At 56.8% G+C, this 24,558-nt stretch overlaps 1 protein-coding gene across 1 annotated transcript in view; it reads right to left on the bottom strand.

Annotated features, from left to right (window-relative positions):
- The window catches only part of LOC120583580 (partitioning defective 6 homolog gamma-like), a 30,448-nt gene extending 7,087 nt beyond the window's left edge, over positions 1–23,361 (bottom strand). Inside the window, exons 1-2 of the mRNA XM_039838944.1 lie at positions 23,105–23,361; positions 4,450–4,671 (exon numbers count right to left, since the gene is read on the bottom strand). Coding sequence (XP_039694878.1) covers positions 4,450–4,671; positions 23,105–23,176 — 294 coding nt within the window. The 5' untranslated portion in view covers positions 23,177–23,361. The remainder of the gene's footprint in view (positions 1–4,449; positions 4,672–23,104) is intronic.
- Positions 23,362–24,558: the final 1,197 nt, after the last annotated feature.

Below are 24,558 nucleotides of genomic sequence, written 5' to 3'. Positions count from 1 at the left end.
ATAGAAGGAGACTACTTCGATATAGTAACAGCCATGTATGAAAAACCCACAACAGACATCACACTCAATGATGAAAGACTGAAAGTTTTTCCTCTAAGATCAGGAATAAGACAAGAACATCTTAAAATAAAATAAAAGTAAAAATAAATCATCCATATTGGAAAAAAGAAGTAAAATTATCTCTATTTGCAGATGATATGATCTTATACATAGAAAATCCTAAAGATTCCATAAAAAAAGCTGTTAGATCTGATAAATGACTTTGGCAAAGTAGCAAGATACAAAGTCAACACACAAAAACAATTGTGTTTTTGAGCAATATAAAATTACAAAAAACAATTCCATTTACAGTAGCAGCAAAAAGAATAAAATACTTAGGAATTAACCTAACCAAGGAGGTGAAAGACTTGTACAATGAGAACTATGAAACACTGCTGAAGGAAATTAAAGGCATAAATAAATGGAAACACACCTCATTATCATGGATCGGAAGACTTAATATTGTTAAAACGTCAGTATTACCCTGAGCACTCTACAGATTCAATGGAATCCCTATTAAAAGCCCAATGTCTTTTTTTGTAGAATTATTGAAACTTTCCTAAAATTCATATGGAATCTCAAGAGACCCCAAACAGCCAAAACAATCCTGAAAATGAAGGAAAAAAGTGGAGGACTCACATTTCCTAATTTCAACATTTACTACAAAGCTACAGTGATCAGAACAGCGTGGCACTGGCGTGAAGACAGACATACAGGTCAAGGGAATAGAACAGAGAACCCAGGAATTAACGCTCACCTGTACGGTCAAATATTTGACAAGGGTGCTAAGAGCGTTCCGTGGGTAAAGGACAGTCTTTTCACCAAATGGTATTGGAAAACTGGATATCCACATGCAACCTAACTCCATACACTAAAATTACTAAAAACGGATCCAGGACCTACACGTAAGACCTAGAACTATAAAATTCTTAGAAGAAAACATAGGAAGATGCCTCACAACACTGAATTGCACAAGGATTTCTTGGATATGACACCAAAGGCACAGGTGACAAAAGAAAAAATAGACAAATTGGACTCAATGAAAAATTTTTAAAATTTTACATCAAAAGACACAATCCAGAGAGTAAAAAGGAAACCCAAAGAATGGGAGAAAATGCTTGCAAATCGTACCTTTGATAAGGAATTTATCTCCAGAATAGAGAACTCCTAAAACTCGACAACGGGAAAAGAACAACATGGTGCAAAAATGGGCAAAGACTTGAATAGGTGTTTCTCCAAAGAACACACAAATGGCCAACAAACACATGAAAAGATGCTCAGCATCACTAAGCATTCGGGAAATGCGGATAAAAAAGACAAATGAGGTACCAGCTCACACCCATTAGGATGGTTACCAACGGAATCGCAGAAAACACGTGTTGTTGTAGATGCGGAAAACTGGAACTCTTGTGTACTGTTGGTGGGACTGCGGAACGGGGCAGTCATTTGGAAAATGGTGTGGCGTTTCCTCGAAAAATTGAAAATGGAACCACCAAATGACCCAGCGATCTCACCTCTGGGTATAAGCCCCCCAAAACTGAAAACAGGGGCTCAAAGAGACATTTGCACACCCATGTTCACAGCGGCATTATTCTCAATAGCTAAAATGTGGATGAAACCCAAGTGTCCATCGATAGGTGAATGGATAAGCAAAATGTGGTCCATCCCCACAATGCAATCAATGTCAATCAGCCTTAAAAAGGAGACCCTGACCCCTGCTACAACATGGACGAACCTAGAGGACATTACAGTGTAAGCGAAGTAAGACGGACACCTAAAGATCAGTACTGTGCAACTCCCCTTCTGTGAGGTACTTGGAGTAGCAAGGTCATAGAGACAGGAAGCAGAAAGGTGGTTGCCAGGGGCTGGAGGGAGGGGAAATGGGGAGTTTTTTTAAGGTAGAGTGATTCATATCTACAAGATGAAAAGCGTTGTGGGCATGGATGATGGTGACGGCTGCACAACCATGAATGTGTTCAATACCACTGAACTGCACACTTCAAAACGCCTGTAGTGGTAAAGTTTGTGTTAAATGTATTTTACTACATTAAAGAAAAAGCAGGAGAACTGGTAAACGGACTGTGGAAAGGGTGCTCGTTTACGCATGGGAAGTGTCCGCAAGCAGCGCAAACTGTTAAGGGCCAAGTACATCCACCAATGGCTATGGAAGTGTTGATTTTGGGGTTGCAAATCAATTTTAGCACATGCATCAATGCGGAATCTGCATGTAATGATAGACTGTAAACAGAACTCTGTAACGTGTGGCCCTCTGGGACAGGCTTCCTTCACCTGGCCCTTTTCGAGGCCCCTACTGTCGCTGCATTCCTTCAGAGCTTCACCCCTTTCCACGGCTGAGTAATGCCCACTGTAGGGACAGACCGCGTTTTGTTTATCCATCCTCCACCAACGGACATCTGGTGTTTCCACCTTTTGCAATCGTCGGTAACACTGCACCGAACATTCACGTCTACAGTTCTGGGCGGAAACATGCTCTCCACACGCTAGCGTTTTCCTGGAGGCCTGTACCCCTATATTCACAAGGGGTGTTGGTCTGTAGCTGTACCGTGATGTCTGTGTGTGGTTTGGGGGAAGAGAGTAAGGAGTGCCAAACAAATTAATTTTCTTAACTGTAACTGTGAGTTTAGTTCACCATCTATTAGAGGAATGCTGACTTTTCATTTGTGATAATATAGTTTGTTCTTAAAATACACATCAATGCACAGGAAGTTACTGAGTAAATGACAGGGTGGGTGTGTTAATAGTAAAATTGTGAAAACGGCATGACTGTGACTGACATCTCGGCACCCCTGCTGTGGGAAAAGCACTTGGGACTTGAGCATCCCCTGGGATGGACACCACCCTTCACGTGGCCGCGTCTGTCCTCAACACGGGCGCTGGGAGGCTCCTCGTCCCCCGCCCCCCCACCTAGTCGGAGCCCGCGCGGGCAGTGGGAGGGGCCGCAGCGTCCCCAGTGCGAGGCAGGGGCTGCGGGCCACCTGCTCGGGCCGAAGCCAGCCGTGGGACGCCAGCTGCGTCTCTGACCGCACGGCTGGAGGAGCGACAAACGGACAGGATGCGGCCCCTCGGCCGCCTGTGTCACCTCAGCGCGAGTCAACAGCGCAGGCGCCAAGTGTCACCAGCACCGGCCGCTAGAGCCAAGGGCGCCTTCCGCAGAGCCTGACGCCACCTCCGCACGCGGCGGCGCAGAGGCTGGTTGGTCCCTACGGCGGACGACAAGGCCGTGCACCCCGCGTGCACCCCGTGTTCACCCCGCGTGCACCCCGTGTTCACCCCGCGTGCACACCGCGCCCACGGCCCTCACGAGCAGACGCGCGCCTGCTGCGGATGGATCCGCCCCGGGAGCCCGCGGGACAGCAGCGACAGGCCAATCACGGGGGCCATTTTCCAAAGGTCAGGCTTCCCCTCAGGTGGCCCCTGCCTTGGCTGCAGCCGACCCTCGAACGCCACGGGCGTGACCTGCGCAGCGAGCACCTGCGCTGCTTCCCACGCGAATGGGGAGTCCGCACACGCCGCCCCCTGCGCACCCCCCGCGTGGGGACCCGAGGCCCTGGATTCTGGTGTCCACAGGGTAGCCTGGACACCATACACAGACACACAGACACACACACACAAACACACACACACACACAGATACACACAGACAGAGACACACACACCGGTGGATGCCGAGGGATGGAAATGCTTTTGGGGAGTCATTATGCACAGGTTTTCCACTGTGGGGGGCTTGCACCCTAACTCCCGTTTTGTTCAAGGGTCAACTGTGTACTACGTTGAAATGTTCAGGTTCTCTCAAATTCAGAGATGAGACAACACATCCAAAAGGCCGCTCTGAGAGGACAGCAACACGGAGGCCACTGTAGCGACCCCTGGCCTACGTCAGAAATTTATTTTCGCATAGGACGTTTTACTCACAGCAAAACTAGGCCTTCTGGGCTACAGTTAACCGAAGTAATGCTCGGAAGCTAATGTCTTTTTCCAATAAAAAACAGTGGGAAACATGCGCTGGCGGCCTTAAGTCTCATTCTTGGGTTATCAAATTAACTTGCTTCCAGTTAAAACACTGAATGTATCAATATTATTTTTCCTTAGTATTTAAACATCAGAAGTCAACAGTATTAAAAGCGGAAAACTCAGTTTAGATATTTTTAAGCTTTGCTGATAAATGTCGGCAAAACAAATGTCGACTTCTTTCATCTCTCGTCACAGGCGGGAAGACAAGGGTCCCATGATGACAGACAGAACCGAGCACGGCGTCCACCTGTGACGAAAGCTGACTGAGAGCCACGGCCCTGTCCCTCGTTTCTGCATGAAGACCCTGAGCCACGGCCCCCCACCCCGCACCTCGTTTCTGAATGAAGACCTGAGCGGCGCCCTCCCCGTCCCCAGCACCTCGTTCTGGATGAACACCCTGAGCAGCGGGTTCGCGCTGGACACCGCCTTGCAGAAGTTGTCGTCGTTGTTGATGGGCAGCAGGTCGCCGTGCACGTCTGCGTAGCCGATCGTCACCTCGGTGTTGGCGATGTGGTGAGTGTGCACGACCAGCTTGTAGAAGTCCTCGAACTTCCCAGGCCTCTGCCGGTCCAAGGAGAACCTCCGGAACTCAGCCCCGAACTGCAACACAAGGCACGGGGCAGAGTGAGCGGCAGGGGACACACCGGAAACTGCGAGGCTGGTCCCCTGAGTAGAGTCCCCCAGCCCCCACAGGCCTGGGACACCGCGGGCCAGTGTCCTGCTGTCATGGTGCGTGTGTCAGTACACGGGGGCCAGCACGAGAGAACAGCTCACTCCGCACGTCCTGAGGAGGGGACAGGTGCCAGAGCTCGGGTTCTGGGGAAAAGCAGCATCAAAATTAATTACGAGCAGGAGGACAGAGTGGAGTGGGAGTCGGCCTTGGCCAGGGCCCTCACCTGCCTGAGGGCCCAGGGCGCAGGCCAGACCCTCAGAGGCTGGAGGCCCCTGGGCTTTTCCTTGAGGGCGAGGGAGGTCCTGGCACCATTTTAACCACGGAAGAGACGGGATATGGTTTGCATGTTAAAAAGATCAAATAGCTGCACTTCAAAAGGATCAAAGTGGAAGCAAAAAATGAAAGAAGGAAGGAACTCAGTAAAAAACGGGTGCCTCACAAATCTCGGGAGGAAAAGGGCTCGGGCTCTGGACTGGCCAAAAGGACAGCATGTCCCCCTCCCCCCCAGGGGGTGGCACCCACTCTTCCGGCCTTGGGAAACAGATGGCCGAAGAGCTCTAGGCCACCGGCCAGGAGAGGACCCTGGGTCCCCTCCCTGCACTGTCCAGGGACCCGAGGACGCCGCTCGTTTGTCCGTGCAGGTCATGCTGTCGTCCCGCACTTGGCGGCAGGGACCTTGTTCACCAGGCAGAACAGAACCGAGGCCCTCGAGACAACCGAAAAGTAACTGTACCGGTTCCAAAACACACGAACATGAAATGCCCCACGTTTGCACGGGTCACTGTCATCTAGACGGTGTGTCCACTCGTCAAGGGCAAAGCAGCTCAAACCACACGGTTGCTGGGTTCTCAGGCTGGGCAGAGGCCACCGTCACCTCAAGCCCCGTGTTCTGAAGAAGCTGGTGCTGCTGGCCGGGGACCTGGGGACAGCACGCACAAAACCACTGGATTTAGGGGAGTTAGTCCCCAGACCTCAACTTCCTTAGATCTCTGAGAACCGGCGCCCTGTCCTGTTTCCCTTTCAAACAGTAAAGGAAACGGACCCCTCGCCGACCCTGGACTGCGGGCCTTGCGCACACAGCTGTGCACCTTCCAACGTGGGTTTGGGAAGAGCCACCTTTGAGGGCTGACCGAGTCTAAAGCTCGGGCTCAGTGGCGTCCCAGGGCCCGGGGTGGGGGGAAGGCCTCTCCACCCTGCTGCTGTCGGCACCACCTTCCCTTGAGGGGGGCCCTGTGCAGCAGAGCAGAGCCCCCACTACTTAAAGGTAAGCAGTATTTTTCTTCTCTATTTTATTCCAAGCACACACGATTGGCCGGCCCACACAGGGGCCGAAAACTTCAAGACACAAGAGATTGAGCCTGGGACATAAGTCTAATGCTATTTGTTTCGTCTTCGGTTATCCAGTCACATCACGTATGCTTATTTCAGTAACAACCAACCGTCATCTTTCCCATCCCGTGCAGCTACTATACACTCACTTCCACAGCAAGTGGTTTTTAATCGGTATAGGCCTTTTTCCACTGAATATATAAAAAGAGTTTAATCATGTCTAATGAAACTAGTAAGAGTATTTCTGACTTTCATATATAATTCAGTTGCATACTCCCCCAAAGTGGACACAATATACTCATTTCTCATCCCTCTCCTGCCCACCAGGCTTGGGCCACGTCCTGCATTTAAGCCGTGAGAAACAGCACGTGCTGAAGAAGTCAGATCTGCAAAGTTTTAGTCATAACTGCGTTTGGCACTTGATCTAAGTGCATCTCAATTTGTTTCTCAGTTCTTTTAATGATTTTCTCAAAATATGTCTTAATATGTTAATTTTTAATTTATTTTTATTTAAGTATAGTTAGTATATAATCTGATATTGGTTATATTAGTTCCAGATGTACAATACAGTGATTTGAAATGAAAATGAGTCCAGACTTTTTCCTGACAGAAAGCGAGCCTGATCTGTTTGGTAATGAGGCTTTGTCAGCCAAGTTACACGGTGAACATGGCTCAGATGCTGCATGAGCTCCAAGGTCTGAAAAAGAGCTGTGATATGAAGTGTGATATAGAAAAGCATTTTTCCCCATTTTTTATTGTGCCAAAATACACATAACATAAAACTTACCATCTCAACTGTTTTTTAAAAAAATATTTTCATTTTTCAGTTACAGCCAACATTCAATATTGTATCAGTGTCAGGTGTGCAGTGTGGTGGTTAGACGTTCATGTAACTTACGAAGTGACCCCCGCAGCTGGCACCACTCAGTTATCATAGTAGTGACTGTATTTCCCGTGTTTACCCCAGAATTGCCACATGGCCCAGAAATTTCACTCCTGGGTGTTTACCCATGAGTAACGAACACAGACGTCCACACAAACACTTGCGCACGAATGTTCACGGCAGCACTGCCCACGACAGCCAGAGTGGACGCAGCAGACGCCCAGCTGCGAGGACGGACGAAGCGCGCTGCGCCCTCCGCGGCACGTCCGGCGGCCACAGCGGAGCATGAAGCACCCACGCCAGACACGGAGGAGCAGGCCCTGGAGGGGCCCGTTTACGTGCGACGGGCGGAAGAGGCAAATTCACGGAGAAAACAGGCCGCGGTTGCCAGGGAATGGAGGTAAAAGGAACTGAGAATGACTGCTAATGGGTATGGGGGTTCCCTTTTGGGGCGAAGAAAATGTTCTAAAATTAGTGGTAATGACTGCATAACTGAGCACTGAAAAATGCCGAGTTTACACTTTAAAGGTGTGGTTCCTATTTTGTTAATTACAGTTTATAGAGCTATTTAAAAATGTTTTTCACCTTAAAGAATAATATTTTTTAAATAGCAAAACCGAAGGCTGACTGAAAGCCATGGTCAGAAACACAGAAACCCAGAGGGTGGCACTGGGCAGGTGCAGTTGGAGGGTCATCTTCAGCTCCAGGCAACCCCGGGCTGGAAACCCCAGGACCAAGGGTCCGACCACCTGCTGCCAGCGCACACCAGTTCAGAAGATGAAGACTTAAGAACTCGGGGGAGCCCCTCACTTATACTGGGCCCTGCAGAGGAGAAGCAGGGTGTGGGACTGGCCCAAGCCGGTAGGGCGAGCTTTTCCAGTCAGAATTGGTCTGATGGCGTTGAACTGCTAGGGAGGACAGAGCGCAGGCTCTGAACAGAGCGGAGCCTGCTGCCTCTCTCAGGCCTGTCTCCACCCTGGCCTCGGACGCAGAAGGCCCTCGGTCCCTCTCCTCCAGTTCAGGAGCTAAGACTTTATGGACCTTCTGGAGCCTTAAGGCTCTGGCAATACAACCCTGTTTTCATCATTCAATGTCATGTGTCTCCAGAGGTAACTTATCACTGTTACCGTGATTTCTTATTTCTCAGGTTAAAAACGGTAAGAATGTAAAATTTTCTTTTTCTTGATACCTAAGGAGGTCTCTCTGTACTGACCTGTACATTCAAACAAACCCATTTAGCGTAGAAACAAAATTGAGCCCAGAGCTTACAAGGCTCGTTTAGTGTGCACCAGAGACTGGTCACCACCACATCACAAGCTTCCCAGCCAGAAGTGCCCTTCCAAGCCCCCGCCCCCTCAAAGGGCTCCAAGAGAGACACAGGCCCAGGGTCACAGAGCTGCCTGATTCCTGGCTAGGAAGAAGACCCGGGCTCCATCTGCAGTGAGAAGCTGCTGCCACCCAAGCCAACCAAAAGGTTCTCTCTTACAGTGGAAAACATGGTTCCAGGTTTCAGTTCAAACTCACCCAGTTACTGTTTACGTAACAACTAAAATGGCACCGTCTTGGTGATTAAGATACAGCTCAGTGCCATCCCCAAAGAAACTGTGGCACCATTTCTGAGTCCAAGTGAAGTAGCCGCCGCCAACCTGTGCGCTAACGTCCCAGGCAGGAGGACGATGACACAGAGCACTGTCTTCTAACTTGGGCCCTTCCGCACTGCTGTCTTTCTACCTGGGCAGCACGGGGCCTGAACCCCATGTGACGTCCCCAACAACCCGGGGGGGGGGCACGGAGGGCCAACCGATCACTGTTCCCATCACTGAGGGAAAAGGTTAGAGTCAGAGGCTCATGTTGGATTTCTAATAGCCACTTCGGGGCAGGAGATGCACACACGATTTTCATCTCAAACCGCTCGGGAAGGACATACTGCTCCCTCCATAAAAGGTATGCAGCTAGAACCCAGAGATGAAGTAGCTCAGCCAGCTTTGCCAGAGTGTCAGATGCAACTGCTCTCCATTCCGAGCTCAACACCCTTTCAGGTCGGTTTCCACAAGGGTGATCGACCCGGAGAGGCAACAGTCCGTCCCCAGCTCTACCCCACTTTGTCATTTCCTTAATTCCCTGCTGTTTTACAAAAAGCATTCTTTCTTCTGCACAAAAACCACATGTGTCTGTGAACACGGACTGTAGAAACTGCAGAAGCCAGAAAGATTCATGATAAATTAAAAAAGGAAGAAGATCATGGTCTACTGTCTGGCGTGACACTCGCAGTGCCATCTGGAGCCCAGAACTCACTGGTTCTGGGGCCATTTCGGCACTCCATGGGCCAGCTCTCTGTGGTTCGTGTAGGGATGGAACTTCACAGCTCGAAATTCAAAAGGCTTTCAGTGAAGAATCTCCCGGGACTAGCCCCCGCCCCACAGGAAGCAATGCTGCACGTCAGACAGGTGAGAATTGTGCATGTACCCATATTCCCTCTTCTCTAAACTAACATGCTGTCTGTCCTAACACTGGTCTACTCGGTGTTTTTCACTTATCTGCTGTATTTTGAAAACATTATTTTGCTGGATGCCTGTGGTCCTATGGGGGAGGTATCTTGGACTCTCAGATGCTTTGAACTTGAGATCAAGTCACCCAGATCCTGGTTTGTAAGGCGCACATAGGGGCATGACGGGGTGTCATCAAACTCACCAAGCAAGGCCATGGGAGCCGGGCATTAAGAAGGAGGCTCTACCAGTTAAAGTCTGCTTAGTAAGTGGGTCATTCTGAGACACCTCCCAAACCCCAGGCAGCCACGTGTTTAATCACCACGTGATGGATGGCGGGAAGTGCCACAGCTCACAAGTGGATGAGTCCTGAGAGCAAAGCCTGGCCACTGTGGCCGAGCAGGAGCTGGTGTGCAGCGGGCACTCGCGTCTCATGAATTAAACTTCTGTACACCAGTTCAAAACAAAATTCTAGAATTTTAATGAAGATGACATTGACTGACGGCCACGAAACAGGAAGTCGGGAGACGTGAGCATGCAGCCGGGACCCGCCTGCACCAGGCTGGCCCGGTGTGCGTTACATTTGCCACAGCCCCAGCAATCTGAAGCAAATGCCACCCGTCAGCACAAAAGTGAAGACATTTTCACAGGCACAACCAAGAAGGCAACGTTTCAATGAACATTTGCAAACGGATGAGTAAACAGGTGACCTGGGGGTCTCTGAGTGTATAAAACACACACTCTGCAGGGAGCGGTGACTGGATTTCACAGGCATCATAGCTGAACATTAAGTGCCAGTGTGGAAGATACAGGGGCTCTTGGGGCCTCAGCTGCACCCAGCGACTACTGAAGGGATGAGTTTTCTTGAAAAAAGGCTTTGTTTCCAAACAACCTTCCCAAGGAGAAGGTTCGGTCATCATTCTTGGCGGCTCCCCTTCACCAGAGCGACAGAGAACCGGCCGACCACCAGGATACTCTTACGAAAGTGCCATTTTAAGGGGCATGTGTCTCTACTCGAACTCAACTTCTCCACACTGCCAAGTAGGAACTTATTCTGTGAACACTTACTTGTACTGGACTTTACAGTCGTGAAAGAAAAATGTGGTCTTCACCCCCACAGACCTTGGCATACAGTCGGCACTCGCAATACGTTTACTGAAGGAATACGAAGTGTAAGGTGTGGCCCTGCTCCCACCGCCCTCACAGTTACGGGAAGAGCTCTAGGCACCAGGTCGTATTCGACACACTGGGGGAACCGATGGGACAAGACAGAAAAAACGCCTGCCCTAGCAAAACACACATCCTAGTGGGAAAGAGAGACAGTGGGCAGGGACGATAATGAATTCCTAAACCATACCGCACGTGAGAAGGTGGTAAGTGCCATGGGGAAAAAGGAGGGGATAGCGAGGAGATGGGGGCGAGGGCGGGGCCGCGTCTACTCCGCCATCCACTGAAAACAATGCAGGAGCACAGACCAGCCCCGCACAAGGGCCACCTGGTCCCTTCCACACGTCCTGGGCTGGCGGGCGGCCACCCTACCGCTGAGGTTTGGGGGGCGGGGCAAGCCTCCGTTACCCCACCTGCAGACGGAGACTGAGGTTTCCTGAAACTGTGCCTGTGAAGCCTCACGCACACACAGGTGAGGGGCTGCAGTAACCGCTTCCATTCCCGATACAGGTCAGCGGTCTCAGTGTTTTACTTAAAAAGCCTCAGGGCTGGACTGACTCCTTCAAGCTATCCTGCAACTGCCCTGATCTCAGGGACGAAGGAGGGTCCTGGACACAAAATCTTCCTGTTCCAATACTTGCCGACGGCTCCCTGGCAGCGGCCTGGGCTGCAGCACCCATGAGTCCTGCGGTCGTTTTCCTGTTGTCAAAAGTTGTGTTTTTTTCAGATAAAAAAATGTTCTACATCGCAGACTGAAAACGATGCACACATGTGACCATGGGTATCACGGCATCGTTCTCAGCCCCTCGCTGTAAGACAGCCCAGGCCGCGCCCAACATAGGTCCCGTCCCCACACAGGCCCCGCCCACACGTAGGCTCCGCCCCGAAAAAGGCCCCGCCCCCGCGAAGGCTCTGCCCCGCCCCCCCCGCCCCGCCGAGGCTGCGGCCAATCAAGTGAAAGCAATTGCTAAGGTCAGCGGAAGCACTGACTGATTACGATGTAAAATATTCCTCAAATATTTACAACAGTGAGAAATGGAAACGGAAAGCTCGTGAAACAGGCGAAGCACATTTCCAGGGTGAAATATAATGAAGTCAATTGAGTTAGCGAGTCAGGGCGCCTTTAAGGGTTGGAAGGGAACGGAAACAGCACGGAGCTGAGTCTGCAGTGCGGTCAACTTAGTTCGAAAATCACTCGGGCGCGACGGGCATAGGCCGCGGGGCCGGCCCAGCGCTGGAGGCCACGGGTCTGGGCTCCAGGCTCTGCTCTGAACCGCAGCCCCCGCCCGAGGCCGGCCGCCCTAAGCAGCGGAGCTCCCCGGGCGCACCCCCGAGAGCACCCCAGTCCGACAAGCGGGGTCGGAATCACCTGTTAAGCACAGTGCTCGTCAGTGCTATGGGCCGCCGTTCAGTGTTCAATCATTCAGCAAAAGTTTGCTGAAGCCAGTTATGGGCCGAGCCCTGTGCTCGTTTGAGTGTCTTCATGGGGCTGATGGTTTGTCTGAAAGCCCCATGGGGAACAATAATCAGACGTGCAAACGTGCCGTTACAAACTAAGAAATACAAATGAAGAGACGGTATGTCACAGGCCCGGATTTAAAGAGCAGAGAGCGGGAGCACATGACCACAGCGGCGCCGAGGGAGACCGCCCAGGAACCGGGAATGCAGCAAGGTGGCCAGACCCGCAGAAGCTGGAGGTGGGCCTTAGGGTGCTGCAGCCATGTCCTGTGGACTGCTATCTCTGATGTCCCCTCTTGGTCCAGGTGGGCCCTGCGTCACAATCAACACAACACCCAGAGGAAGAGGATCCTCTGTCTCATTGTTGGGGGGGGGGGTCACATGCCTCTCTCTGAACCAATCACTGCAAGGCAGCAGGAGTCGCCTGGGGCCGTGGGAGCCTGCCCACCTAGAGCGGGGTCAAGGCTTCTGTCAATCACGAAAGATCTAAGGAGCATGAATTTGTGGGTAAACAGTGTCGGGGGCCATCTGGATTGGGCTGAGGAGCATGTGTGCACGTGCACGTCAACAGAAAGCTGCGGAAAGACCTTCCTTGACCCAGCGATGTGAAGCACTGGCTGCCACCTAACCCGCACCTGTGTCTGTTGGCCTGTGGGACCCGCCACGGGGCGATTTCCTGGGCTGACACATCAGGACGGTTTAAAATCAGGCCACAGACCTGTGAGTCAGGCAGGGTGGAGCTGACGGCAGAGCCTGGCCCCTTCCTGTGCCCCGTCCGCCCACTGCGATCCACAGCGATGACAGCACAGCCGCAGGCACCTGCAGAACTGCCCAGGCAAGCCCCAGGTCCTGCACGGGGCCGCTCGGTGACTGCCGGGACCGAGAACCCACTGTGTTTGCGGTCCCATCCGTGAGCACACGTGTACACTGCAGCTCACGCGTGTGATCGGCACTCACGCACAGAGCACTGCTAGCTGTCCGCGTAGGGCAGGGCTGGGAGTAGAGGATAAAGATTCAGGAACGTGGCTTGTGGCCTCTGCACGGCAGGGATTTCCTGTGCTGGAGAGAATGCGTGGCCGGAGACAAGCCTGTTGTGCATGCTGTCTACATTCATGGTGTCACCGTTCCCACTGCACAGACCAGGAACCTGAGGCCCAGGACTCAGGAAGCTGCCCACAGTCACAGGCTCATAAACCAAGGAACTGAGGCTAATAGGGGCAGGAATTTAGACAAGCTCCGAAGGGCTCCGATGGTGGGGTGTGAATTCTAAGCAGGAGGGCAGGGCCAGGGACGCCCCGGGTTGGAAGGGGCAGCTGACAGCGTGGGCAAAGAGGGGCCGGAGGTGAGGGAGCAGTGGGACCCAGAGCTGGGGGCGAAGGCACAGGGAGACCCCAGTGCGTGACGTGGAGCTCCGGCCTGGAGGCTGCTCGTTGTCTTCATGGGACAGCCCTGAGACAGACGCCCACCCAGGGAGGGTGCCTGGAACCCCAGCCTGCGCAGGAGAGCACAGTCACGTGCGGCGTGAGCGCACAACGTGTGGCAAAGGGGCAGTTTCCAGGGGCGGGGACCGGCTGAGGCATGACGCTGTCCGGTTGGCTGTGTGTCAGCAATCCAGACCACGGGCAGTCCCGACGGGCAGAGCCCTGGATGGGTGCCCCGGGCTCAGATTCGGACTCGGCCTTACCGGCTGCGAGTGTGGCTATTTACACTTCTCTGAGTGAATTTCTGCCTTTGTGAAAAAGGGACAAACCACGTTCCTCAGAGGGCTGCTGTGAGAAGCCATGTGTGTGCACGGGCTGAGTGGTTCTGACTGCGCCCAGGCCGCCCCTGCTCCTGGCAAAGCATGTGCCCCAGGCATGCAGGGGCCGCCTGCTGAGCCCCTCTGAGGGAGCTGCCCTTGCAGACACAACAGGGACACCTTCTGCACGTTGCGACAGATCCCCCTCTTCCGCTGAGACACCTCCTGATTTCTGAGGAGGGTCACTGCTTTCTTAGGCCCCACCCCTTCTGTCGCTGGCAGGCAGTAATTTCTCGGGGCTCTTTTTTAAAATGAAACAAGCTTTTTAGAAGTCCACACGAGAAAAGTGGTGCTCATGGGCATGCCCCGACCCCACAGCTGGGTGGCCACTGAGAGCACAGCTGGCTCCGCAGCCCTAGCCGTGAAGTTTGAGGGGCCTCGCTAAACGACTTCTCCAGGTGTGCCCAGGCCCTGTGCGGTCACCGGTGGTAGTCACACAGCTGCAAAGAGCCTATGCAGTGTGACAGGATTGGGACGGGCTCCCCCTCAGCCACCCCACCTCCCACCAAACAGACTGTACACAGCCGGGCTCACAGGAAGCAGCCCGGCCCTGAGCCGGTGCTGGGAGGGAGCTGGAGGGACACATGACGTGACTTCAGAGCTCGTCCGGAGCAGGTTGGCATTGATTAGTTCCCAGGAGGTGGAGTCTGAGGACGATGGGGACCAGATGGCAGCAGGTGCAGCGAATGAGGGTTTGAGATCTGGTTCTGCCACTTGCAGCTGGAACCTCGGGCGGGCGAGTTGACAGTTCGGTCAGCCTCCAGGGCCCCTCGCCACAGTCCACGCATGAGGGGTCATGAGCATTAAGAAACGTCCGTACTGTGTCCCGCCCGGAGGGAAGGCTGGCAGGAAGCCTGGCACACAGCTGATGCTCCAAGAAATAAAGTTGCAGCCATGACACTTCGCTGAGACCCACGAGACTCACACCCAGCTGGACTCTGCTCCTGCCAGGCTGGACTGGGCTCCCAAGGCAGGGAGGGAGCTCAGGGATGGTGTGCCCCCAAGAATCACACCTGAGGAGGAACTGCAGGGCAACCCCATGGCCCATCCACTCTTAAGGGCCAGGTGCTGACGTTCGGCCAGGCTGTGACCGGACACCAAAACTGCCTGGGCTTGGAAGAAGCACCGCTGACAAGCAGTGTGGCTTCATCCTGGGGGAGCTGCTCCCGGCTCGGGAGGGCGGTGGGTAGGACCGGGGACGCTGGGAGTGGGCTTCCTGACGCACCGGGCCCCACGAGGGCATCTGTGGCGTCTGGAGTGTCTGTCCAATGTTTGCTGGACACCCAGAGCTTCTGTGCCACCTTCCAGGCAAAGGAGCACGTTCTTAGGAAGTTGGGGTCTGCGCCCTTCTCAGCTGCTGTGGGCCCGCAGTGACCACGGGCCAGGGGCTGGGTGCCACCTCCTCCTCTGTGTGACGGGCCACCCTCCAGGCAGAGAGCGTGGCTTTGTCCCCGAGCAGCGCCCGCGATTACTACAGACACGCGAGAGAAGTGAGGCCAGGACCCGGGGGCGGCAGCCGTGGAAACAGGGCGCTGACGCCCCGCAGACAGCCTAGCGCCTCGTGTTGGCGGCTTGCTGGCCGCACCGCTCTCTCCACAGCCCTTGCCCAGGGACCAGAGGGCCCTGCCACACAGCACGTGCCCCCAAAGGGGGGCCACTTGCAGGGGAGCCTCGGGCCACACATCAGTGCACCCCGTCCTGTCTCAGAAGCAAAGGCGCGAAGGTTTGCGTGTGGTCTCACCATGTGCGGTCCAGCTCCCGGCGAGCTCCTGACACAAACAATGAAAAACAAGTGCGCCTCTCACCAGGCAGGACCCTGAGGGGAGCGGAGTCTCCCAGAGGCAGTCACGCAGTGACTCTGCGACCTCCTCTGGTGTGTGCAGGTATGAGCCGTGTGGGACACAGGCCAACCTCTCCGGTGCCACAGGTCTGCATGGCCGGCCACGCTTGAGGCTGCTGGGGTCTCCCTGCACATGGGAGACGCAGGCACTTTCTAAAAGCTGGGTTGTCCCTTCACCGCAGGGTCAGCAGCATGAGATGTCATGACCTGTCGCGGAGCGTTCAGGCCCATCTCGTTCGTCTGGAGCCTCAGCTTCTTCTTCGATGCCCAGCCCACCAGAAGGGCCCACGGAAGCCGATGTGGACGGAGGGGAAGCCAAGAAGCGTGGAAGCAGCGTTCAGACCACAGAAGTAAACGGAGGACTGTGAGAGCCCTTCGCATCGGTGCTGGACCCTTAAACTCCGTAAGGCAAAAAGCCTCCTCATTTATTCTGAACCAGCAAATACTTAATGAGCTGCGGTCCAAGGCCTTCAGGGACTCCCGAACACTCAGACCTCCTGCAGCGGCCGCCCCGCCCACATCCAGCCAAGGCCAGGGTCTGAGTCCGCACGCCTGAGCCGACACCACCGAGCTGTGGGTTAGGCTGGGCAGGACCCTGTGGCCAGCTCTGCCGTGAAGGCAGCCACCCGAGGGTGTGCACGCGGCTTTGGGTACCAAAGTCCAGGTATAACACAGATGGACGCACAGTGGAATACACGGTCTCCCTAAAAAATAACATCTACTGACCCGCCTACCAGGGACAGGCCCTGTGGCATCACGCCGTGTCCGAGAACCAGCACACTCGTCTCTGGGGACAGAGACCCGGACGGTGGTTACAGAGGGTGGGTGCTGGCGAGGCAGGGCATGAGGGGACCTTCCCGGATGCTGGAATGTTCTATACCTTGATCGGCACAGTGGTCACCCAGGTGCGTGAACGCACGGCTGGGTCCAGCTGCATGCCTGAGGCCAGCATACTTTCTGTCACACACTGCACCTCCCACAGGAGAGACCCCAGTGCGGTAAGGGGGTCCGGACAGCTTCCTGCTAAGCTTCTGTGGGCAAGAGCAAGAGAGGGTCGGGCTGTTGGGAGGTCAGCCCATGACCAGGGAGAGGGACAAAGTAGGAGTTTAACAGGGCCAGGCCTCCTCAGGTGTGTACAGGTATGAGCTGCGGGAGACACAGGCTGTGGGGAAGGACCTGGGTGGTTTACAAACTCTGTAAGCAGCAGAGGCTTTTTTTCTTCCCCCAAGTAAAATGCTACACACGTACCCCAAAATACACAGCAGATGCTTGGCTGGGGATGGGAGGCGCTCGGTCTCCTCTGTGAACAGGATGCAGCGGAGAACATGGCCTTGGGGAGCACTGCGGGAGGACGGTGGGTGCTGGAGACGCGTCCCTGGACCCTAGGAGCCTGGGAGGACCGAATGGAGGGGACAGGGAACTGAGGCATTAAAGGTCACTGGTGTCTCAGCTGGTCCTGCCCGCGTGTCCTGCCGGTGACACAGGCTGCCCAAGTGGCCCTGGAGGGAGACGCACGTCGGGCCGCTGGGGTTACATGGACTGTGTGGGCACTCGCTGCGGAGAGCGCAGGGCAGGCCCCGAGGACGGGCTCCGGGTGGGCCGCCGACGCCCAGCAGCCTCGAGCTGTGGAGACCGGTGGGGCGCGGGAGGCTGGCCTGTGTCCCTGCGCGCAGGCGGTCAGGAGCCACCGACAGCAGCTTTCACACCGAACCCCTCTTAATGTCCTAAGCTCCTCTTCTGTGCTTAGCTCGGCTTCTCCCTCCTCCTCCCTCCCTCCCTGGCGCTAGCAGAGAGAGGACAAGGCCGCCGACCCTCTCAGAGACGCCCCAGGGACGAGCCAATGCGAGGTTCGCGCTTCGGTCGCCTTCCTCATCCCTGGTGCCTCTCGGCCGGCGGCTGTCAGGAAAGGCGCTTCCTCACCCATCTGTCAGGTGCCAACTGTGTGCCGGGCACCGCGAGATGCCGACTTCCCTGGAGCCCACTGCTCGAGGTTGAGGGTGGACCCAAGGGCTCCAGGGCCGGGGAGGAGTGGAGACCGGAGCCCAGGGGACACACCGGCTCATCTTAAGCACCGCGGGGTCCTGCTGGGCGGCGGGGTGGTCCCTGGCAGACCTGAGCTGGGACTTGGTGGCATGCTGGAGGTCAGGGCGCAGCAGCCATGCACAGCCTGCCCGGCCGGCCCCTCATGGCACTGACCCTCTGGACCACGCAGGCTCAGGCAGGAGGCGTCTGTCTTGCTGCCCTGTGCCCAGTGCAGCCCCGCCTGGCACGCAGTGGCTGCTCGGCCAGCAAACAAATGCTGTTTAGACTTCAGGGATAACTGCTGAGCGGGGGACCCTCCCTCGAGGCCGTGGAGTGAGAAGCAGCTACGGAGATGTCCCCAAAGCACAGAGACCTGACCCTACCAGCTCCGGACCCAGACACTCGAGGCGTCTGGCGTTCTGCCCACACCGCTGTGTGGACCTGGGCCCCAGGGCGGACTGAGCAGGGGCGGCACGGTGGCGGTGAGGCCTCGGACTCCGGGCCCAGGCCGCCACTCCCTGCCGTGGGCAGCTCAGGAGCCCCTTGACCTCGGTGCTGCTTTGTGGAACAGGGGTGATCAGAGAACCCACGTCACAGGGTTGAGACGGGGATTCGTGGACTACTATGCGCGACTGCAATGTATTTAGAACAGCGTCTGCCACGTAAATCATATACTGGGACGGGCGGTCGGAGAAATTTTAAGAAATACAGTAAATGCAGCCTATGCAGAGAGCAGTGTCCGGCCAGGACCTTCTGTACACCCAGGGGCAGCCTCAGAGTGGGGACACAGGGCGTGTGTGGGGACTGCAAAGGGACACAGCAGCTTCCGCTGCTCCCCAGGCCACAGCGGAGTAAAATCTGCCCTAAGAGAGTGGGGAGTCCGCAAGTAGCCCACTGAACAGATCTGCCACCTGGACCCCGGGCACTCATCACACCACCGCCGGGTGTTCCTGCTGCCGCCATCCGGCCCCCCGCTCCCTCTAAAGGGGCCTTTGTGGGGAAGGGTAACCCTTCTTTTTACTCATTCTGGATGCGAGTGGTAAACATTAGCAATACGACACCTTGAAAGGCTGCATCTTCTAATCCCTGAGGGCCCTTCCCTTCCCTAAAATTGGGGAACCCTCTACCTGAAATGCCATGGTCCCTAGAAAGGGCCTGAACCCCTGGCTAGCCGGGTGCCCCCGAAGGCACACAGAGTTTCCTCCTGCCGGCAAGCCATAGAGGTTGTTCCCACCCTGAGGATCCCCGAGGAGTCTCCCGCAGGTGCAACTTCCCAAATGAAGTCACCAAACCTGTTTGAACACAGACGTGCACAGATACCAGAAAACCAGAGCCTTAAAAGGGCGCAGCCGACACACAGGTGAGTCAAACGGTGTCAGACGGTTCTCAACTGGCCCATGGAAGGCAAGGGCCCAGCCCCCCACCGGTGGAAGGGCAAGCGGCCAGCGACCAGAGATGGGATGTGGGGGCCGGGGACACGCGGACTTAAAGCACCGTCACCTCAGCACCATCGGCACTGACTGGACAGGCAGCTCGAAAACACGCGGTGAAAACACGAACATCAGCGGAGCGAAGGGTGCAGGGAAGGGACAGATGTAAGTTTTTAATTCGCCAAGACCCAAGAAGACAAATTCAGGCAACGGTGCAGCACGTCACTGCCCTGACTGGGAAAGAACAGGAAACACCTAACGCGGGAAAGCGGGCGGAGGGGGGGGGCCGACAGGAAGGGGCGTGCGGACTCGCAGAAGAGACTTTCTGCACGAAAATTCAGCAATCTGCATTCATAGCCTGAACTCTATATATTTTATATAAAATATATATATACACACATACGCTTTTCACCCAGTAACTTTACTTCTGGGAATCTGTCCTGAAGAAATAAGGGATTTAATAGATTCAGTAGTCTTTACATACTTTATATATTTATCTAAAGATCTAAATGTAAAGACGTCATTCACAGCATTGTTAGTTATAGAAAAAACTGGAAATAACCAAAGTAGGATATTGGTTAAATTACAGTTTACACATAGGATGAAATACTATGTAGTCATCTTCAAAACATTTTCTCCAAGTATTTATGACGGCAGAAAACGTTTGCGATCCACTAAGTTGAAGGGGTAAAGCCAGCTACAAAACGACATGCCTATAAAATACGACCCTTATCCTGCAGAACAGAGGGAGCCTGGAAAGCTGTCAGGAGGACACTGTGACAGGGGCTCGTCCTGGGGCGGGAGAGGTGCTGTCCTTTGTGTCTCACGTGGATTCTAAATCTACAACAACAACAACATATTTGTTTAGAATCCAAAAAAGCCCCCAACGTCATTCACACGGAACGGCAGGCCCTGCAGTGAGCTTCTCCCGCCAACACGGTGGGCGTGAAGCGGTCCTCGGCCCCTGCGCTGGAGTAACCTGTGCCAGCACTGTGACAAGGGCCTTCACATGAGGGACACAGGGAAAAAGGCTCAGAGGGCAGAGGGAGCCCACCTCCTGCAGGTGTGGATGGCCTTCGCAGGAGAGGGTGGGCATGGTGGGGACAGCAGGCGGGCAGGGGGCGGGGCTGAGACACACGCCGGCCCGAAGCAGGGCCCAGAGGAGGCCAGGTTTGGCTGGAGCACGCCGCAGAGCCAGGGTGGCCGCGTCCCTCTGCATTTTCAGGCACATGGTGACTCTGGCAGAGGACCGATGCGGGTAAAGGCGCTGCACTTCCCGATGGCACCGCGCTGCTCTCTGTCTCCTCACAGGACAGATGGCCTCGCCACTCTGGCCCCTGTAGACCCTGCCCCAGCGCTGGTGGCCAAGACTCCCGCCCCTTGGCCTTCATGACACGTGCTCCCCAGACACCTTCACAGCACCTTTCTCCCCCTGCGGGTTCCAGGGGAACAGAGGCAGAAGTCGAAGTCAATGGGAAAACGGTGTCCCCACCGCCAGAACTGGGCACGCGCAGGTTTTAAGGCAGAAACTTTTGGAGGAGGTTTAAGAGGCAACACGATGGGGGAGAGCTGCCAGGTCCAGATAATGTCCCCGGGACTTTGGAAACTGTTCAGCTGTAACCGACGGCTGATGTCTGATCCTCTGAGAGGGTCAGAGATGGTTTTCAGAACTGGTACCCTGACCTGCAGCACTCGGACCTCAGCCGTGGGTGCGTGTGGCTTTCACGCACGACCACATGCACCCCTTGGTGGGCTGGGAGGTAAGAACAGGTGCCCATCTCCCAGTCAAGCAACCGAGGCTCAGAAAAGTGAGACGGCCAGCCTGAGAGCTCACAGGACGGCAGGTGGCAGACCCGTCTGGACTCGGCCCCTGGCACCAGTTCCCCAAACTACAAACCTGGGAGTTATGATGCTACGTTTTGGTGACATAAAGACGTCGCTGTCATAAAGCTTTGCCTCCTGTATTATGACAAGAGAAGCTGAGGCTCCCTGCAGAGGTGGACGCTGCGAGAGCAAACCAATGGTCATGGGAGGCCACGTGCATAGGGAAAAGCCACATGGACCCTCCACACGGACAGCCAGGCAGCCCGTCCTCCGAAAGGGGCCTGTCGTCTCTCCTCCCCGAAACACAGCAGCCACAGCCCCGAGTGTGTAAGTGCAGTTCTTGTGCCTGAGGAGCGACCCCGTGCCAGCCGCTGCCCAGCCAGCAAAGCCAGTCAGTGTGGCCCTTCCGGGATGGCTCCCAAACTCAACCAAAACTCTGGCTCTGCCACTCACCTCCGGGAACATTCAGTGCAACTGACCTTGAACCAGAATCAGGGTGGCCTGAGGCACAGCCCCCAGTCCTAAGGAGCGGCCGCTGGTGCCAGCAGTGCAGACCCGGAAGGACATCTCCAGAACTTCCCCCTGGGGCTGCGTGTGTGCCCAGGCAGCAGCAGGCTGCACATGGGACTGAGCGTGGGGAATGTGGCTAGTGGGACTCAGGGCCGGGGTTTAGTGTCCTGCGGTCACTGTGCACTGGGACTCAGGTCGCGGCGGCGGTGACAGGAGTCCTGTATCCCCATAGTGCGGTGGGAGCAGGAACGTGCACAGGACAGAAGTGGTGACCTCAGCACGCGCCAACACGCCCGCCGAAGTCCAGGACGTGACACTGGCTACAAGGTGCCACCTTTGAGAAGTCTGTATTTTTCCCACAACTGCCGGTGGATCAATGACGATCTCAAAGTAAAAAGTTAAAAACACGGAGCGCCGCACGTGCTCAGCGGCTGTTCCGGGGGGCAACGAGCCCTCCGAAGCCGCATCCCCGCGCCCGGGGCTGGAGGAACCCGCTACCTGGACTCGCACCCACGCCTGACGGTCCCCCCACGACTCACGGCGGCCACGTTTGAATTGGGGGGTGGGAACACTCCCGGCTAAAGAGGGGGTGCGTGGGGGCGAGGGTCATAGACTTAGCATTGGGGAGGGGTGAGATCTTACTAGAAACTGGGGGTTCGTAAAAACTCTGTGACCGTGAAGATGAACATAAAGGCTGCAACGCCGCGCAGCTCCTGTCCCAGCCCCACCCTCCGCGGCGCCCTGGGGATCCCACAGCAGAGGACCCCGCGGGGCGGCAGGGGCAGCCCAGGCAGGGTGGCTGCTGAACTGGCCTCCGCAGAGACCTGTCAGGGTACATCCGCCCGGCGCCCCAGGAGTGCGCGCAGGTGGGAGTTCGAGCCCCCAGCACCTGGGCTGCTCCGCCTTGCTTTACGGCGGGCAGAGGGCGCGGAGGGAAGGGGAAGAGGGCCGGCTCCTAAGGCCCGAGGGGCGCCCTTCTCCGGACCTCCTCCTCTGCCCGCGGGGTTCCCCACAGAGACCCCCGCAGACAAAAGCGTCTGGGGCGAAGGAGCCGCCCCCGCAGAGAGAAGCGCCAGATGCTATCAGCCAGTCCCCGCAGCGCGCACAGCTGCCCGCAAGTCCGGGCACGCTCGGGCTGGGCGCGGGCAGCGGGAGGGGCCGCCAGCGCGGCGGGGCCTGGGGCGCGCCGGGGCCCGGCGCGGATCCGGGGGTCGGGAGCGGCTGCCGGCTCCCCTTCCCGGGCTCCGGGACCTCCGCCGCGAAGGCAGCAGCGCGGTCGGGGCCTCCCCGGCCCGGGCCCCCGCGGCCCCTCCACCGCGCGGCGCGCCGGGCGCCTCCCGCCCGCGGAACAAAAGAGCCGCTCGCGCGGAGGGTCCGGGGTCCGCCCGGCCCGGCCCGCGGCTCTGGCCCTCAGGCTCCGGGGCTCCAGCTGGACCACGCCGGGCTGCGGCTTTGTGTCCGCACGGGGGCGGGAAGGACAGCCGGACCCTCCACATCCCAGACGGCGGCCGCGCGCCGAAGTGGTGGCTGGCGCGGGTCTCGCCCGCAGCGCCCCGTGCCCCGCGGGGCGCCCATTCATTCGCGGGGGGCGCAGGCCGCCGGCCCCGGCTCACCTTGCTCTTGACTTCCACCGCGCTGCAGTCGTAGAAGCGCAGGGTCTGAGACTTGTGGAAACTCCGGTTCATGGTTCCGGCCCCGCTCAGTCCCGTCTTCGGCCTCGCCTCCCCTCGGGGGGCTGCGGAAAGACGCTGGGGGCGGCGCCCCCCGCCGCGGCCTCGGCCCCGGCCCGCGCTCCCCGCCGCGGGGCTGCTGCGAGTGCGGCGGCCCGGGCTGGGCTGGCCGCGCGCCGCGGGGACTTCAGCGGCCGCGCGCGGGAGGAGCGGAGGACGCGGGCGCGCGCCGCCCCGAGGGCCCGCCCCCCGAGAACCGCCCCCGCTCCGGGGACCCGCCCCCCGAGAACCGCCCCCGCTCCGGGGACCCGCCCCCCGAGAACCGCCCCCGCTCCGGGAAGGTTACCCCGAACCGCCCCTCGCCCCGGGACCCGCCCCCGGACCTTGCCGCCCCGATGCTCAGGGGACCCACCCCCCGCCCCACCCCACCCCAGTCCCTGAGGGGCCTGCGGATTTAAAATCCTCTCCAGGTGCCCGGGAGGACCCTCTTCAAGCCTCCCCCACCCGCCCCGGTACCCGCCCCCGAGGGCCCGCCCCCAGGCTTCTGCCTGCGGTGTGTGCGCGCTCCCGTCCGCGCGACCGCGAGCGGAGCCCAAAAAAGGAGCGTTGCCCCCGGCGCCTCAGCCCCACCGCCGCGCGCCTGCTCTCCAGTTCTCGACCCGCTCCCACCGCGCGGCCGGGAAGGCGGCGGCTTTGGGCCGCTTCTGCTGTCGTCTTGGATGATATGGAAACCACACCTGTCTGCACTAACTGCCAGGTGCTGGGTGGTCTGAACGAAAGTTCTGCAGGAAGCAAACTCCTAAGGCACAGTCCAGCACAGGTCAAAGTGAAAGGAACACGGGGAGGGTCGTTAATAAATTCCAGGTAGAAGAAAAAAATATCCAAGAGACACAGGGGGCAATGAGAGAGAGCACAACGAACGGGGGGCGGGGGCTGGCTTTCTCTCCGCGGGCAGCTTCCCGCACCGAATGAGCGAGAAGAGCCACAGTCGCGTGTGGGGGGCAGGGGCTGAGGGCACGCTCCAGGCCGGACGAGGGCTGAGAGGGCATGAACAGAATTCGGGGGAAGTGGGAAACTAGCTCGGGGCTGGAAGAGTGGGAGGGAAGGCAGGAAGCCACACAACTCCAGGCTTCATGGAGGGGGATGGTTTGTGTCACACCCGCGCGGCACAGTGTGGCCCAGGCCAGCAGCGCGCGCCCCACGCGGCGCTCTCAGATCCTCCCCGCCCAGCGCCTGAAGTGGCCTCTGCACTGGAACGCGGTCCCGAGTGGCTCCTGGGCAGGTTGCTCCTCTTTCTCAGTGATCTGCTGCCGGGTCAGTCCTTGATGGGCACGATCAGCAGGAGGAAATGCCGGGAAAGCTGGCTGTTTGCGTTTGGAGCCTGAGTCCCCAGCCAA

This window comes from Pteropus medius, unplaced genomic scaffold (genome assembly GCF_902729225.1).
Source record: "Pteropus medius unplaced genomic scaffold, Ma_sr-lr_union100, whole genome shotgun sequence".
NCBI lineage: Eukaryota > Metazoa > Chordata > Mammalia > Chiroptera > Pteropodidae > Pteropus > Pteropus medius.
The sequence above is the reverse complement of the archived record's forward strand: the minus strand, read 5'-3'. Positions and strand labels throughout refer to the sequence as shown.